At 37.2% G+C, this 19,433-nt stretch overlaps 1 protein-coding gene across 2 annotated transcripts in view; it reads left to right on the forward strand.

Annotated features, from left to right (window-relative positions):
- The window catches only part of VAV3 (vav guanine nucleotide exchange factor 3), a 396,199-nt gene that overhangs the window by 245,169 nt on the left and 131,597 nt on the right, over positions 1 to 19,433 (forward strand). For both annotated transcript variants that reach the window (XM_030824967.1, XM_030824966.1), the window contains exon 16: positions 19,149 to 19,250. In XM_030824967.1, coding sequence (XP_030680827.1) covers positions 19,149 to 19,250 — 102 coding nt within the window. The remainder of the gene's footprint in view (positions 1 to 19,148; positions 19,251 to 19,433) is intronic.

A 19,433-nucleotide genomic window follows, 5' to 3' on the forward strand; every position in this document is an offset into this window, starting at 1 on the left:
TAGTAGAGACAAGGTTTCGCCATGTTGGTCAGGCTGTTCTTGAACTCCTGACCTCAAGTGATCTGTCCTCCTCAGCCTCCCAAATTTCTATGATTACAGGTGTGAGCCACCTCACTCAGCTGATTTTGTACTCTTACACACCACTTAACACAGAATATTTCACCTCTGGGCCCAAAATCTGTGAGTCACCTTCTAGGCACCTCCATGTGCTCAGCAACCTAGAAGATCCACAAACCCTGTCCTTTTGGGTTTTTATGGAGGTTTCATTAGGAATGATGAATTAAATCTTTGGCCATTGGTGATCAACTCAATCTTCAGCCCCTCTCCATGCCCAGGAGGTTGGCGGGGTAGAGCTGAAAGTTCCAGCCCTCTAATTACATGTTTCTCGTTCCCCTGGCAGTCAGCCCCATCCCTGGGCTATCCAGGGTCCATTGTCTCATTAAAATAAAAGATACTCCAATCACTCAGGGAGCTTGCTTAGGAGCTCTGTGTCACGAACCGGGATCAATGACCAAATGTTACAACAAATTATTCTAGAGCCCCTATCTACAAGGGTTTTAGGAGCTCTATGTCAGGAACTGGGGGCAGAAGCTAATGTATATATTTCTTTAAAAAATTTTTAATTTAATTAATTTAATATTTTTGAGACAAGGTCTTGCTCTGTTGCCCAAACTGTAGTACAGTGGTATGATTATAGCTCACTGCAGCCTTGAACTCCTGGGCTCAAGCAACCCGCCCCCATCATCTCAGCTTCTTGAGTAGCTAGGACTACATGTGCATGCCACCATGTGGGATATTTTTTTTTTTTTAATTTTTTGTAGAGGTGTGGTCTTGCTATGTTGTCTAGGCTGCTCTTGAACTCCTGGGCTCAAGTGATCCCCCTGCCTTGGCCTCTCAAAGCACTGGGATTTCAGGCATGAGCCACCACATCCAGCCTATATTTCTTATTATTTCACAACTATTTCACTGAGCTGACAGTGTGTCTAGAAGCCAGGCCCAGATGGAGAATCCAGGTGTATGTTGGCAAAAACAGGGTAGATCCAACTGGAGGGTGGTAGCAGACTGTGGAGAACTTACTTGAGGGCTGAGCCGGTGGCTGCAGCATTTTTTTGGGATGTTCCCTATTTGTGTGGGAAGACAACCCTGAAGGTGAATTTGTGTGGAGAGAAAACACAGAAGGGCACCAACACAGCATAAACACAAGTCGGGGAGGCTGTGACATCAGGTGGGCGCTGAATGCTTGTGGCTGGGAGGACAGGCAAGACCCACAGGAGTAGCTCTCTTTTTGTTGTTATTGTGGTTGTTTTGCTCTTCGTGGATGAATTTGTTCTACAGCAGTTTTTAAGATTCTATTATATGTCAAGTACCATTTATGGGGTACAAAATACAAATAAGAGGATGTCCTCAAGTTGGATACAGATAGTGAAACAAAATTTACAAATAATTACACAATAACATGACGAAGTCTGTAATGGAGCCAAACAAAAAGGACTGCAGGAACACTAAGGAGTAAGCTAAAAATCCTGCCTGAGAGAATTAAGAAAGGCTTCTCAGAGGAGATAACATTTGAGCTGCGTCCTCAAGAATGAACAGGAATTCTCCAGTGGGAAAGGTCATTACAAATGCAATGATTAGAACTACTTAGTAAGCGTATAAAAAAAAAAAGAGAGAGAGAGAGAGGATAATAGGGCTTTTTGCAACTACTTTTCCAGATTCGAGGGTATCTAGTTTATTTCATCACTCTTTAAAAAGAAGCCCAAGGTATCTTAAAGGATGAAACAGCACCTCAGTGCTGCTCTTCTTCGTAGAACTTTCCCTCATGCGGTGGCTTGGAAAGCTCTGAAGGCCCAGGCGTGTCCTCTTATACTCAGAAAACAACCCTTCAAGGTCAGCGATTCCATTTGTATTCTTATTGGACATTGTCTGGAGCATAGTAGGCATTCAGTAAATGTTTTTTGAAATAAGTCCATTTGTTAGAATGTCTTGAAAATATTTTTTGAGGGTGGTTGTATTTTCTTTCTTGAGACAGACTGGCACATGCGTCTGTTTCAAGTCAGCGAGGCTGTTCCAATTTTTGTCTTAGGAGTTTTACTTTCTGTATGCTTTTTTGCCTCATTTGGGAGTTTACATTATTTCAAAATGGATAGAAACTGTAGAATAGAGAATCCCAAAATCACAGGACAATTGAAGTTCATTGACAAGGATAGTAAGAAAAGTGTGCTCTGCAGAATATTTTACTCTGAGTTTCTCTAATGTAATTAGTTCTGAGGGGGGAAGGAAACCCAGCATTCAGCAGAAAGGCAAGAATAGAGGATCAATCTAATACTTCACGGTGGAGAATGAGGCTGTGTTCAGGCCATTCTGCATACTCTGAAACTCTTAAGCACAACCGACTCTGCAGAAAATATGTCTGTCTCAAACCCCCGTTTACTGTCAGTTCTTTTGGACACCCAGATAGTAACCTCACCAGAATATTTAAAGTCCAGCCCAAATCTCAGGGTTTCTGGACTGTAATACAAGTTAGCTCCATTAATACTTGCCTTCATCTGCCAAGAAGATATTTAAAAGTAATTTGCAATTATGGGTCCATCTCAGGTTTGGATTCATTTTCTTAAGGGAAGTATTTGGGGACTACTATCACCCCATATTGTGAGGTGGAGACACAAAGCAACAGGTTGAGTGAATGGTGGCCCTCAGTCATGCTGGGTCTGGAAGAAGCTGAAAGTTAGGCTGAGATTGCTACTTAGTTTGTGTAGTTTGATGTCAAAGCATCATCACGTTTTTTTTCAGGCCCAGGAACAGGATTTAGAAGCTTCAGGTTTTCCCTTCCTGTAAGGTAGCCTTGATACCTAGATGTTGTGATTTCCTTTGTGGAGAGGAACAAACTTCTGGGCCTGTTTCTACCCATCTGCTGTTGGGTTGAAAGCACAGCTCTCATCATGTTTCTTTCCTTCTTGTCTGATGTGTTTCTCTGCTGCCTCTACAAGCACCCGTTTTCTTCTGTATCCAGCCTTGTGGCCCTTACGCCTACCCTGTTCTGGTTCTAAACATGGGAATACCTCATTTTCTCAGTGCTTTTCATCCATTTCTTCCATCTCAAGTGCTGAAAATGTCTCAGAAGTCCTAGACCTTGATAAAGGTTATTGGCCATGTTGTTCTTGTCTGTCCGCTCCTGCTCTAGCTCTGAACGGTTCTGGAATACTACGACAGACATACAGTAGCAGCCGATATCTTTGGATGAGTCTTCTTACTTTAATTATTCTGCTGAATGGACATATGCTCCCCTCACTCTCCTCCCCCACCATACCTGTCCAAATCTATTTGAATTCTGTTAACTTCATGTTTTCTCATGCCCTGCTCATTCAATCTCTTATGCCTAAACTTAGTCTTGAACCATGAAACTGTAAATGATTCTCCAGTCCACCGTAGAACTCTGGACATTAACTTAAAATCTGTTCACCCATATCAAGCCTGTGCTGTGCTCAGCTTATATGTGTAAACACTGATCTCTTCTCTCCTACTCTAATACAAGTTTTATTTGTATCAGCTCTGCCCTGAGTGCTCCAAGAATAGGATAGCCAATTATCCTCTCATACCTTATCTTCTCTGACAGAGAAATCAGAGTTCTTGCATTTTGGTCTCCACTGAGAAAGGCAGTTCTGTGACTGCTTGCCACATGGCTCTCCAAGTTCTGTTCAAGTTCTCAACTCCTTCACAAATTGTTGATGTATGTGGGCCTTGTCTCTTCAACTTTATGGCAGGCTTATAGAGGATACATATCTTCCTAACCTGTAAGTCCCACTGGGCCTAGAATGTTACTAAAGCAATGCACTTTTTTTCTTGAGATGGAATTTTGCTCTTGTTGTCCAGGTTGGAGTGCAATGGGGCGATCTCAGCTCACTGCATCCTCTGCCTCCTGGGTTCAAGTGATTCTCCTACCTCAGCCTCTCGAGTAGCTGGGATTACAGGCATGCACCACCACACCTGGCTAATTTTGTATTTTTAGTGCAGGCGGGGTTTCTCCATGTTAGTCAGACTGGTCTCAAACTCCTTTTTTTTTTTTTTTTTTTTTAGCAATATTAACAGATGGAGCTTTTATTTATTTATTTATTTATTTATTTTTGAGACAATGTCTTGCTCTGTTGCCCAGGCTGGAGTGCAGTGGCATGATCACAGCTCACTGTAGCCTCAACATCCTGGGCTCAAGTGATCCTCTCACCTCAGCCTCTCAAGTAGCTGGCACTTCAGGCATGTGCCACCATACATGGCTAATTTTTTATTTATTTTTATTATACTTTAAGTTTTAGGGCACATGTGCACAATGTGCAGGTTTGTTACATATGTATACATGTGCTGTGTTGGTTTGCTGCACCCATTAACTCGTCACTTACATTAAGTATTTGTCCTAATGGTATCCCTGCCCCATCCCCCCACCCCACGACAGGCCCCAGTGTGTGATGTTCCCTGCCTTGTGTCCAAGTGTTCTCATTGTTCCATTCACATCTATGAGTGAGAACATGCGGTGTTTGGTTTTCTGTCCTTGCGATAGTTTGCTCAGAATGATGGTTTCCAGCTTCATCCATGCCCCTACAAAGGACATGAACTCATCCTTTTTTATGGCTGCACAGTTATTCCGTGGTGAATATGTGCCACATTCTCTCAATCCAGTCTATCATTGATGGACATTTGGGTTGGTTCCAAGTCTTTGCTATTGTGAATAGTGCCAAAATAAACATAGATGTGCATGTGTCTTTATAGTAGGATGACTTATAATCCTTTGGGTATATACCCAGTAATGGGATTGCTGGGTCAAATGGTATTTGTAGTTCTAGATCCTTGAGGAATCTCCACACTGTCTTCCACAATGTTTGAACTAGTTTACAGTCCCACCAACAGTGTAAAAGTGTTCCTATTTCTCCACATCCTCTCCAGCACCTGTTGTTTCCTGACTTTTTAATGATTGCTATTCTAACTGGTGTGAAATGGTATCTCATTGTGGTTTCGATTTGCATTTCTCTGATGGCAAGTGATGATGAGAATTTTTTCATGTGTCTGTTGGCTGCATAAATGTCTTCTTTGGCAAGTGTCTGTTTATATCCTTCCCCAACTTTTTGATGGGGTTGTTTGATTTTCTCTTGTAAATTTGTTTAAGTTCTTTGTAGATTCTAGGCATTAGCCCTTTGTCAGATGGGTAGATTGCAAACATTTTCTCCCATTCTGTAGGTTACCTGTTCACTCTGATGGCAGTTTCTTTTGCTGTGCAGAAGCTCTTTAGTTTAATTGGATCCCATTTGTCAATTTTGGCTTTTGTTGCCATTGCTTTTGGTGTTTTAGACATGAAGTCCTTGCCCATGCCTATGTCCTGAATGGTATTGCCTAGGTTTTCTTCTAGGGTTTTTATGGTTTTAGGTCTAACATGTAAGTCTTTAATCCATCTTGAATTAATTTTTGTATAAGGTGTAAGGAAGGGATCCAGTTTCAGCTTTCTACATATGGCTAGCCAGTTTTCCCAGCACCATTTATTAAATAGGGAATCCTTTCCCCATTTCTTGTTTTTGTCAGGTTTGTCAAAGATCAGATGGTTGTAGATGTGTGGTGTTATTTCTGAGGGCTCTGTTCTGTTCCATTGGGTCTATATCTCTGTTTTGGTACCAGTACCATGCTGTTTTGGTTACTGTAGTCTTGTAGTATAGTTTGAAGTCAGGTAGCATGATGCCTCCAGCTTTGTTCTTTTTGTTTAGGATTGTTTTGGCAATGCAGGCTCTTTTTTGGTTCCATATGAACTTTAAAGTGGTTTTTTCCAATTCTGTGAAGAAAGTCATTGGTAGCTTGATGGGGACGGCATTGAATCTATAAATTACCTTGGGCAGTATGGCCATTTTCACGATATTGATTCTTCCTATCCATGAGCATGGAATGTTCTTCCATTTGTTTGTATCCTCTTTTATTTCATTGAGCAGTGGTTTGTAGTTCTCCTTGAAGACGTCCTTCACATCCCTTGTAAGTTGGATTCCTAGGTATTTTATTCTCTTTATAGCAATTGTGAATGTGAGTTCACTCTTGATTTGGCTGTTTGTCTGTAATTGGTGTATAGGAATGCTTGTGATTTTTGCACCTTGATTTTGTATCCTGAGACTTTGCTGAAGTTGCTTATCAGCTCAAGGAGATTTTGGGCTGAGATGACGAGGTTTTCTAAATATATAATCATGTCATCTGTAAACAGGGACAAACTGATTTCCTCTTTTCCTAATTGAATACCCTTTATTTCTTTCTCTTGCTTGATTGCCCTGGCCAGAACTTCCAACACTATGTTGAATAGGAGTGGTGAGAGAGGGCATCCCTGTCTTGTGCCAGTTTTCAAAGGGAATGCTTCCAGTTTTTGTCTATTCAGTATGATATTGGCTGTGGGTTTGTCATAAATACCTCTTATTATTTTGAGATACGTTCCATCAATGAAACAGACTTTAAGCCAACAAAGACCAAAAGAGACAAAGAAGGCCATTACATAATGGTAAAGGGATCAATTCAACAAGAAGAGCTAACTATCCTAAATATATGTGCACCCAATACAGGAGCACCCAGATTCATAAAGCAAGTCCTTAGAGACCTACAAAGAGACTTAGACTCCCACACAATAATAATGGGAGACTTTAACACCCCACTGTCAATATTAGACAGATGAACGAGACAGAAGATTAACAAGGATATCCAGAACTTGAACTTAGCAATGCACCAAGCAGACCTAGTAGACATCTACAGAACTCTCCACCCCAAATCAACAGAATGTACATTCTTCTCAGCACCACATCGCACTTATTCCAAAACTGACCACATAGTTGGAAGTAAAACACTCCTCAGCAAATGTAAAAGAACAGAAATCACAACAAACTGTCTCTCAGACCACAGTGCAATCAAATTAGAACTCAGGATTAAGAAACTCACTCAAAACCGCACAACTACATGGAAACTGAACAACATGCTCCTGAATCACTACTGGGTAAATAACAAAATGAAGGCAGAAATAAAGATGTTCTTTGAAACCAATGACAACAAAGACCCAATGTACCAGAATCTCTGGGACACTTTTAAAGCAGTATATAGAGGGAAATTTATAGCACTAAATGCCCACAAGAGAAAGCAGGAAAGGTCTAAAATTGACACCCTAAGATCACAATTAAAAGAACTAGAGAAGCAAGAGCAAGCACATTCAAAAGCTAGCAGAAGATAAGAAATAACTAAGATCAGAGCGGAACTGAAGGAGATAGAGACATACAAAACCCTTCAAAAAATCAATGAATCCAGGAGCTGGTTTTCTGAAAAGATCAACAAAATAGATAGACTGCTAGCAAGACTAATAAAGAAGAAAAGAGAGAAGAATCAAATAGATGCAATAAAAAATGATAAAGGGGATATCACCACCGATCCCCCAGAAATAGAAACTACCTTCAGAGAATACTATAAACACCTCTATGTAAATAAACTAGAAAATCTAGAAGAAATGGATACATTCCTGGACAAATACACCCTCTCAAGACTAAACTAGGAAGACGTTGAATCCCTGAGTAGACCAGTAACAGGCTCTGAAATTGAGGCAATAATTAATAGCCTACCAACCAAAAAACGTCCAGCACCAGACGGATTCACAGCTGAATTCTACAAGAGGTACAAGGAGGAACTGGTACCATTCCTTCTGAAATTATTCCCATCAATAGAAAAAGAGGGAATCCTCCCTAACTCATTTTATGAGGCCAGCATCATCCTGATACCAAAGCCTGGCAGAGACACAACAAAAAAAGGAATTTTAGACCAATATCCCTGATGAACATTGATGTGAAAATCCTCAATAAAATACTGGCAAACTGAATCCAGCAGCACATCAAAAAGCTTATCCACCATAATCAAGTGGGCTTCATCCCTGGGATGCAAGGCTGGTTCAACATATGCAAATCAATAAATGTAATCCATCACATAAACAGAATCAAAGACAAAAACCACATGATTATCTCAATAGATGCAGAAAAGGCCTTTGACAAAATTGAACAGCACTTCCTGCTAAAAAACTCTCAAACTCCTAACCTCAGGTGATCCGCCTGCCTCGGCCTCCCAAAGTGCTGGGATTACAGGCATGAGCCACCAAGCCCGGCCCACCAAAGCACTTTTAAAAGTCTTTACTAGCTGTCTGTTTGGTCACAATAATGTTTATAGTTAATATGCCTTTTTCTTTAATAAACACATTTAACATTTTAAAGTTCTTTTTCTGAAGAGTGATTTTTGGTTTTGATGGTTGATAGTGGCCTTAATTCATGCCAAACTTACAGAAATCCCAGTCAGTTTGTACTGAGCTTCTGCACATAGAGTTTTGTATAAAACCAAGAGTTTGTATTTGAAGGATGGAATGTTGATTTAAAACCCTTTTTTGTACACAATCATTTTAGAATTTGAAGAGGAAAACTTTACAAAGCTTGTCAGATTACTTTTCAGATTTCTTTCTTTTGTTCCCTAATATTACCTTGTAACAATACCGTCTCCATCTCCATATGCTTCTAAATCATATTAATTCCACAGCAAACTTTATATTCTCAGACATAATTTAAAATGTGATACAACTTAAATTCACTGTGCCAGCTCAGCATTCCTAGTTCATGTTATCTGCAGTGTTTGAATTATAGTTCAGATTTATTGGACCAGAGAATGAGAAAATCCAAATTCTCTAGAATTGATTTCTTACATGGAATGGCTGACACAGTGGGAGACGTGTTGCTGTTTAAAACAGAACTTTGAGGCCTCCCCACCCCCTTTCAGTGATAAGAGAATGAACAATGCATTTTAATGGGAAAATTGAAGTAAAGCAAGGTAGTTCAAATTAACTGGAGAACCATGATTGTTGGTTCCAGAAAAATTCACTGTTGTATTCCCAGTGTTTGAAAACAACTGTCACATAATAGGCACTTAATTAATTTGTTGAATGCATGACTAAGTGTATTATAAGCCAAGAGAAGTTTTAATATGCTTATTACATGTTTAATACAAGAAAAGCGTTATCTCAATTTATTCAGGATATAGTAATAGGTAGATGATGATTTATACTGCTCTACCCTGATGAGGCCTCTAGCTTTCCACTAAATGTTTGTCACTTATGATAGCAATAACAGTAATAGAAGTAGCATCTAGCATTTATGTAATGCTTTTTATCATTTAGTAAATACTATTTATTAAAATGCACACATATATGTTCTCACATGTCTTCAGAACAAATTTGAGTGCTTGGTGGAACAGGTTCTAAACAAATGTGAGATCCCTCTTCTCCCTGGATGTTGGCCTTGTACGGTAGGAAGGGCAGATATAATTCTTTGATTGGTGAGGAAACTAAAAATAGAAAGAATAGTTTATGTGCCAAAAGCCACACTTTAAGTTTGTAATAAACATACACCTAAATTACAAATAATCTGACATCTTTTCCACTTTAAATTTATTGTAGATTTAACTGACTTTACACTTCATTCAATAATTTCTTTGCAATGTCACTGAAATGCAGTGATGGATGTATATTTAAAATTACTATAAAGCCAATCTTGAATGAAATAAAGAAGTGTAATATATAGTAGATAAGAAAATACTATTTTTCAGAGCCAAGTATGATCTGATTTTTATCAGTATTTTGAAAGTATTTATTCATTTCCCTAGATAAAAGACTGTACGTGATTTGGAATATAAGGAATAAGATTTGGTTGTGATTTATAAATCTCTTTTGTTTTCATTCCTTTTATGACTCCTTAGGAATAGGTGAAGATGTCCCTTCTGAACTCTGCTTTTTTTAAACTTGGTTTTTGAAGGACCTGTTTGTTTTTCATTTTCTTGCCCTTTCAAATAACCAGCAGCATAATTAGTATGCTGTGGTGTTATGGGAACAAATTATGAAAAAACAAAGATTGAAAGATTGTATAAATATATCTTTCATACTTATTTGGAGGATTTAATTTCACAATATAAGGTATTTTAAAAATAAATACTTGGGTTTTATTCTGGAAATGTTCATATTAATGAAAGAGAGAAAAACTTACTATTTAATGAGAGCTTTAAGATTGTGTCTTATGGGAAAGTCCAACTTTAGGTATAAAAGGATCAGTTTTATTTTGAGATTTTTGGCTAAGACTTTACTTAGTTAAAGATTGCTTTCGCAGAACTGGAGATTTTAGGAGTGCCTATGACTTGACAGAAACAACTGGGATAGACTATTCTGATGTTCTTTAATGTTTAGTTGGTAATTCTAAGGGAATAAGAAATACTTTGGTAAGTTAGATGCGTGGTCCAGCTAGCTTACTTATCTGTCTTACATGCTGGGGACTATATGGAGAGTGATTCCTGTCCTTCATAGTATTGGTCTCATAAGATCAATTTCTATTTCAAACAGCCTCAGGTCTCCTTTGGTCTCCAGGATTTGCATATTTTCTGTTTTATCTTTAGTTTTGATGGAAAAATAATATGTATAAGCGAACATCTATTAAGATAATAGCTTTTTGTTTTCGAAATTTCTGCTAAATCATAAGGCCTGATAATTCTAGAGCTAGTATTTGAACATTCGGCACAAACGTTAAATATCATACGTTTAGAATAATTAGTTCTTAAATTCAAAACGTATTTGGCTAGCCAAAACGTGATGTCTGACTTTACAAGAGATGATGAGTATTTAAGTGATGATATATAAATGAAATATGTCCTGAAAGGCCCCTCATAGAATTGCTTTTACTGAGTAATACTTTGGTATTATGTCCTTGGCTCAAATCAAGAAGGATAGAAAGGGAAGGCATACAGTTGTATTTATAAGGATGTCGTTGAAGACCTTGGTTATGTATCACACAATTTCCCTTTTATGAAAACCCTTCAGAGTATCTTTTTTCTTTTATCTTTTCCTTTTTTTGGGCCGATTTGACAGGTGAAATGATGTCTTGTTATTTAAACGTACATTTCTTTTGATTGCTAGTACATGTTTTATGTATTGATTGTTTTTATTTTATTTTTTTAACAAATTGCCCTGCTACTTTTCTTGCTATTTTTCCAATTGGGATGTTCATTTTTTTCTTATGGACTTTCAATGGTACTTGTATATTGCAAGAAGAGTAATCTTTTACCGTACATATTTTAAACATTTTTCTGCTTTCTCTAATTTTTTATGTTTTTTTTATTTAAATAAAACTTTGGGTTTGTTTTTCTAAGTGAAAATGAGGCCGGCCATCTTTTGTTTGCTTTATTTCCTTTAAAGATTATGTAAGTAGTTATCAATATTTTCTCCAAATACTTGTATTTTTGTCTTTTGTTTAAAATAAATATCAGGTTCCTACCTAAATTTTACATTTAAATACAGAATATAAGCCTCATGAAGACAGCAATTTTGTCGATTTTATTCCTTATTGTTGGCTGTATTCATGGCACATCATAGGCATGTAATGTATATTTTTGAAATAGATAGTATAAATCTTTATCTAAACTTTATATTGTTATAAAAATGTGAATAGAAATCTAGCTTTCTTAACCTTTTTAGAAAGCTGGACATGTACTTTTAATTTCTATTTAAACCTGCTGTTTTTCCTCTGTCCCAACATTCTTCCTCTTGCTTTCCGCCTATTTCTGTAGAAAATCCTTCTGTGGTAATACACTGACAGGGTCATGGTCTACGTTTCAAGTTTTCCTAACGTGATCTTTCTTTGTAGCACTCGTCATAGCTGCAGTTTCATGATTGTTTGTGGAATTATTTAAATGTTCTTCTCCCTGCTTCCACCCTACAACCCGACATTAGTCAGGGACTTTACTTATTTTTGTTCATCATTGTACCCCACTGCATGGCACATTTAGATAATTAATAAGTTTTTTTAAATGAGCATTTTATTTTTTGAATAGACTAATAAACTGCCACAAAAATCACATACCAAGTCCTTGCACATATTCGGTCCCCCTCAAGACTTTTACATTTTATATTATTGATCTATCTGTTTTGTTATCAGTCCCATACAAATTTAATAACTATACTTTTAAAAACATTTTAGTATTTCTTAGGTTATAATGGCTTCCCATATACTCTCTACAACAGGTGTGTCCAATCTTTTGGCTTCTCTGGGCCACGTTGGAAGAAGAATTGTATTGGGCCACATATAAAATACACTAACAATAACGATAGCTGATGAGCTTTAAAAAAATCACACACAAAAAAATCTCAATCTCATAATGTTTTAAGAAAGTTTACGAATTTGTGTTGGGCCACATGTGGCCTGCAGGCCATGGGCTGGACAAGCTTTCTCTACACTAATTCACACAGTTTAAAACATTTTCCAACTATTCTCACGTATTTATTTTCCAGTTGTATTTTATAATCATTTGTCAAGTTCAAAAAATCTCATTGTATATTTATAAGTGTGTGTGAGAGAGAGTATGTTTGTGTGTTGGTTTGCAGGGGAGGAATTGTTTTAAATTTGTAAATTGGAGAGAGGTTGTGTATTTATAATAAAATACTCCATTTTCCTATTTAGGAGCTTGCTATGCAGCTTTTAATTTATTGAATGCGTTTATTTCTCTCAGTTAATTTAAAAACTTTATTTATATAGAACCTAAACTTTTCGTGTTAGGATTTTTCTTAGACATTTTCATGCAGAAACTAGTTAACATAGCAAGCTCGAATTTGCTATCTTTAGAAGGATTTGCTTACCGGGTTGGCTTGTCCTTGGCTGTCATCTGAGAACTTGACTTTGGAATGTTCCCTGTGGTACTAAGTGATAAGGTTATTTGCTGTACTAGGGGTACTGAATTTCGTTGTGCCAATCTGCCTAGACTTAAAAAAAACTGTGATTTATACTTCCTTCTGGGATTTTTTTTTAAATATTGTGGCTGAGTAGGTAGGCAGAGAGTGTCTGTGTGACCAGTCCCTCCAAAATCTTTGAACTCGGGGTCTCAAGAGGTTTTTCCAGACAGAGATACTACACACATTACTGCATTTCTTTGCTAGAGAGCATTAGAAACTCACACACAGATCTCTTCAGGTGCCACTTGATGTCGTCATCTCTCATTAGTTTTATCACTTTTAAATATCTTCTCTTAGTTTTTCCCGATAGTCCCAATATTGTCATCTCCAAATGAAAATTCCGTGTACTTTTTTACAATATTTATCCTTCACATTCATTTTTCTTGTCATATTGCAGTGATTAGATCTTCCAGAACAATATTGAAAAATACAGTTGACTTCAAAAACTTTATTTTCAGTATAATTGTGATAGTGTTTTATATTAGATATGTTTTCTATTATCTTTAGTTTGATATTATCATAGTAAGAAACTATCCCTTAATGTCTAGTTTATTTAGTTTCATTAGAAGCACACAATGCATTTTAAGTCTTTTTTGATACCTGTTGAGACAACCCAATTTTTTTGTTTCTTTATTAATGTGATAAATTGTTTCACGTATTTGAAAAGCCTTATTTAAAAAGAGTCATGATATAGCTAACTATCCTGATGATAAACTATCCATATGATTTTAAAATCTTGCTATGGAAAATAAGATTAACTTAAGTAGTATGCTTATTGTAATTTATTGCCACTTAAATAATAGAGGTTAATAGAAGGATGCAAGAAGAGATCCAACTTGTTGTATCATGGAGAAAAATAATTGTATGTATTAATAATAATAAATAAAAATAAGACTGTTTAGCATATTTCTAAAGGACATTCTCAAATAAGTAATCTGTATTTGGTATCTGTTTGCCAAAATGTATATTTTCTGTATTTTAGCAACACACACAGCTATGTGTGTAAATACATTTTTATAAATCTATGTGTTTTGGGTACAAAAAAGTCTGTTGCATTCAGACAGGTTTTTTTGAAGCATTGACATTTGCTTCCAGCTCTCTTACTTTTACTTTCAATGCAATATGATGAAATAAACCATTTTACATATACTGCATAATTGCCACAATGTCCATACTGGTAATACTTGATTGTTAATACTGATAGAGCATGAGACAGCATGATGTCATAAATTGGTTCTCATCTTATTTCCTCTGTAATTGGTCATGATCATTACAGATGATTTCATCTTGCTAGGATTTGCTTCCTTTATTCTGTAACTATATTACTAAAATGACATAGCGATTTTTAAATTTACAGTTAAAATACAGAAAAATGCTCATTTTAAGCATGGATGTTTTAAAAATCATATGTATTATTATTTTACATTGTATTACTAACTACATTGTCAGACTTATTACTGAAATATATGTATGAGTACGATTATAGTTTTTTGTAAAAATACTGTATTAGTCTGTTCTCACACTGCTAATAAAGACATACCTGAGACTGGGTAATTTATTAAAAAAAGAGATTTAATTGACTCACAGTTCAGCATGGCTGGGGAGGCCTCAGGAAACTTATAGTCATGGTAGAAGGGGAGACAAACACGTCCTTTCTCACATGGCGGCAGGAAGGAGAAGAATGAGTACCCAGTGAAGGGGGAAGCCCCTTATAAAACCATCAGATCCTGCGAGAAATAACTCAGTATCATGAGACCAGGATGGGGGAAACCACCCCCACGATTCAATTCTCTCCACCTGGTCCCTCCCACGACACGTGGGGATTATTGGAACTACAAGATAAGATTTGGGTGGGGACACAGTCAAACCATATCAAAGGTTAAATATTTTCTCACAATAAAGAGAGGATATATGTAAGTAAACACAAATTCTGAGATTTAATTGAAATTTAGTGAATCATGTTTTTCTTCAGTGTTCTTTCACATAAGAGGTAATTTTTTTTGGCTTAGTAAAAATGTCTCTATCTTTACTTCTTCCATCTTTCTCTGATAATGTGGCAAAAGGCAGCTTTTGAAAACGAAGAAAATGCTACAGTAAAAGCATGTTTTTCTGATTTCTATCAGCTGTGAATATCTAGCATTAATTTTCCTGATAGAATGTTTGATGACTATAAAGAGGAGACTGGTAAAAAGGAGAAGATGCACCCTCCACATAGGTCAGTGGGGAGGCGGACTTACAAGTACTTTTAATGCTACTTTTAGGGTGGTACAAAGTTACTGAAGCCTAGGAGGTCTACTTAACTCGGCATCAGATGTTGCGTAAAATGTTATGGAGGCTGACGTATCTGAATTTCAGCATTGCTTCCATCTCCTTCTCTGATAACTGGCCCCAGTAAACCTATCTAACATTATTTTCTAGTGTGTCTGTATTAGGATTCTTTAGAGAAACAAAACCAATAGGATAGGGTGTATGTGTGGGGGTATGTGTGTGTGGGTGTGCGGGTGTGTGTATGTGTTTGTATGGAACCTGAGTTTTTGAGGAGGTATTTTTAAGCTTGAGTTGACCGAAATTGGTCGTGATTTCAGGGAAGGAAAAATTGAATCAGAGGAAAGGTTAAGAGAAAATGAATATGTAGAGGGTGTGAGGGAGAGGGAAAAATTCATTGTGATTTCGAAGTTCCCAGGTTGGAAGATGGAGTAAATGAATCAGATATGTCAGGAAACGCATGGAAATTGAGTTTTGTATGTGCTGCATTTGAGATGCCTGAGGAGCAGTTGGGAATGCATATCTGGAGAACAAAGAGGTCCAGGCTAGGGGGAAAGTGAGGTCTTCAACTTAAGCCCTGTGATGGAGCCCAGTGAGAAGAAAACATCTAAGGACAACGTGTAAAGCTGTATGAAGCCCTAAGAGTGTCAACATTCCTTGCCCTATAAATGTTTGATTGCCTGATTAGTTATACTCATAATGAGTTCTGTGTGGAGCAAAAGAAATGGGAACATTTGATTAATCTACAAGATTCCATTGACGTTCTCAAAAGTAAATTGTCATATGTTAAGGCAGATTACTAAAATGGAATTCTTTATGTATATCAGCATGACTGAGCAAGTTAACTAATCTGTTTGACACTCAGCATTCATCTATAGGCAACCCAACCCCGTGATTGGTCCTACTGTATCCACACTTGTCTTACTATAAAGGAAATCTCTATGTAGTAGCAGCAGAACTTTTTTTTTTCTTCCTCAACTAAATGTGATGTCAGTCCTGTATAAAATCTCACTTCTTCCCTTGGCCCCTGCCAACCTATCTCATCTCTTTGCACATTTGACTCCAGCTGAAGGAGGCTTCTTTGTGTTCCTGCCCAAGGGCCTGTGCATATGGTAGTTACTCAATAAATACTTATGAAATGGATGAATGACTCTGCCTTGCAGATTTGTTCTGAGAAGTAAATGTGAAAAAGTATATGAAGAGCCTAGTGATGTACCTGGTACATTAGAGATGTGAAATAAATGCCTCTTTTGACCATTTTAATTTTTTGTTTCTCCAAATCCATAATCCTGACATTTCTGTCGTCTTCTGCTGCAATCTACTTTCCCAACCTTCTCATCCAGCCAGCTTACTGTCTTTGGTTTTGGCACCCCCACAGGCCACGGACCTTATATGATCTCAGTTTGTACTTCGGTGCGAACTGAAGAGATCACAGTTTCATACACGAGGTTTTTCATACATGTCATCTCTTGAGTTACCCTCTTACACTTCAATAATTACTTACGGATTCCTAGTCCCAAGGACACTGAGCATAAAAGTCGTTGTGCTGGAGATTCTCAGAAGAATAGGTGTCCTCTGGGGACTTGGTCACAGACCTAAAAAGGGACTCTTTACCACTCGCAAAGCACTATCATGATCACACCCTTATTATATGGATTTGGAATCAGCACTTCATAAATTGTAGCCAACACTGATTGAACACCAAATATGGGTCAGGCAGTGTTCTAAGCATGTTACATATATCACTTGATGACTTTGGTTTTATTAGTATTCTTGTTTGTTTTATACTCACTAACTTGCCTAAGATCACGCTGCTACTGATTTGCAAGTTAGGATGTAAGCGCAGGTGGTCTAGTTTCAGATTCCTGTCCTTACCTATGCTTTTGATTCAATACTGCCTCAGCAGCAGTTTCGGGGTCATAGAGTTAACATCTATTCTTTAGTGTTTGATTCTAGATTTTAAAAATAATTTACCATTATAGTTTTCAAATAATTCTAATAGTTTCTTTCTACTCTTTTACCTACCACTTTAAGTCTTTATTCCCATAGGGCAGCTACTGTTAACAATATTTTCAGAACCTTTTTCATCATAATTTTTTTGTAAAACATCTTAGTGGCTTTGTGATTGCCCCTTTCAGTTGTTTGTTTTCTGAAAGTTCAGCTTATTCTTAGTTCATGAAAGTTTTAAATACCAGTGGTCTAAACACAACTCCGGTATGTTCATGTGTGTGCATGTGGATGTTCCACCTGTGTCCGAGGCAGATTTTTGAAACTAATTAACTTCTTACCTGTTTGGAACTTATTTACATGAGTTTCTGTCTGAAGGAGATGTACTTCTATTTGAAAACTCCAGGTTGATGAATTTTTTGGGTTGCCAGGAGTCAAACTTATTTGACAAATCATCTATGACCCTATCACCTTGATGCTCAGAAACAAATGAACCAACAGCCCTTCCTGACTAAGGAAGGAAACAGGTTTTGATGGAGTTTTCAATACATGGCTTTATGGACTCAAGAATCAAGTGTTTTCTGAACAGTGTGAAGAAAGTTTTGTTTCTAGATCCTTATATGTTCCTGTGTCTCCTTTTCTGTAGAAAAGCTCTGCAATTTTTAATCAGTAACACGAAAATGCCTCGATGGAAATGTCCATAATTCTCAGCATGCGGTGGAACATTTTCCGAAAAAGTGAGGTCACCAGAAGCACAGAGCAGAGAAATCCCAGATGGCACTAATATTTGATTTCATTTTTAGCACGCTCATATTCAGCAGATGGATTGGAAGGCTGACCTCTCTGACACTTCTGCATCACTGCCTGCTACTCCAATTGCCTTTGCGAATGTTTTTTCATAAGGCATCTCCTGGTACCTCAGAGATTGATGCCTGGTCGCCTGCCTGTGTTATGCTTCATTTCACCAGGATTCTGTGTGGTTGAGAGTTGCTGTATTCTATAAAAGGGGAAATCCTGGCTCATCAGTATCTCAAGCTTTTCCTACAATCTCTCAAATTGCGTGTAACGTCTTGGAGCATATCATTTTAGCTTTCTAGGTGTACCCCTGATTTGTATCCATCTTTAACTTATCCTAGTCTAATTTTCCGCCTTCTTTTGCCATCGAAAATAATAGCAAAAACCTCAATTACTTTTGCAGCAACCTAAATAGCTAAGCCAAGAATAATGTAAAAAAAAAGTTAAATGTTTTCAAAATACCTACTAAGTACAAAAATTTGATTATTTTATTATGAACATTGCTGAGTCTCCTCCTTGAGCTATAGTTTCAGTGGCCAAGAGCAAAGACCTGAGTTAGAGTTCCCAATTATGCTGTTTTCTTTCAGGGTAAGCTTTAAGTGTCAGTTTTCTTATTTGTAAACTAGTGATATTATTCGTGCCAGGCAGTTAAGATTGATGTGAAGATTAAATGAAGAAATGAATGTCGTCATATGGTTGTCACAGTCTCTGGCACAAAGTAAATACACAAAGAATATTAGTTTGTGGTGTGCAAAATAGCTTTTGTATGTATAATATAAATAAAATATAAAATAAATGGTAAAATTATTTTGTTTCGTTATTACTTAGATTGTGAGTAAAGTGAAATGTTAAGAATTTTTTAATGATCACACTAATGCTTTATTTTAAAACTTTCTATAAAATTACTGTATTCCTTGTTGTGAACTATTATGTTGTCCACACATCTAGAGATGACCCTCTTCTCCCTCCTACCCTCACCTGCTAGTTTATATTTCAGTGGCGTGGCTACAGACAAGGAACTATCAGATAGCATGAGTATCCAGTGGGTTTTTTTTTTTCCAGGCAGGTTGACCCATGTGGCCATTTGTTAAAGTTCTCTGAGAATGCTCAATTCTGAGGAGGATTAGATTGCTGTGTCCTTCCAGGTTGCTTGTTCCCACACAACCAGATTCTGGTACATATTTTAATGCATAGCATACTTTTGGCTTAGAAAACATTGCACATTTAGTAGTCATCTTGCTTGAATCAGATCTCTACCTGATGTCATTTTGATGAATTTAGGGTTTAGATGACTAAATTGCAGCTTTGTTGTGAAACTTTCTATAGAAAGTTATTTTTTTCCTTTTTATAGGTCTAACATAAGGCCAGACTACGCAGACTCCAATTTCCACGACTTCAAGATGCACACCTTCACTCGAGTCACATCCTGCAAAGTCTGCCAGATGCTCCTGAGGTAAGCCTGCTCAGTCCTGGTTTTCAGTTTAAAGGAACTGATATAATTGCTAAGTGTTTCAGACTTTTCTAACCTTCTAGCCAATAGGTTCAAAGTGGGGAATTTGCCTTAGCAGTCTGGATCCCACAAACCTTTGCCAGGCTTTGTGCCTGGACAGTCCTTTCAGAAGCTCTGGCAAGCTCC

This window comes from Nomascus leucogenys, chromosome 12 (assembly GCF_006542625.1).
Source record: "Nomascus leucogenys isolate Asia chromosome 12, Asia_NLE_v1, whole genome shotgun sequence".
Classification (NCBI taxonomy): Eukaryota; Metazoa; Chordata; class Mammalia; order Primates; family Hylobatidae; genus Nomascus; species Nomascus leucogenys.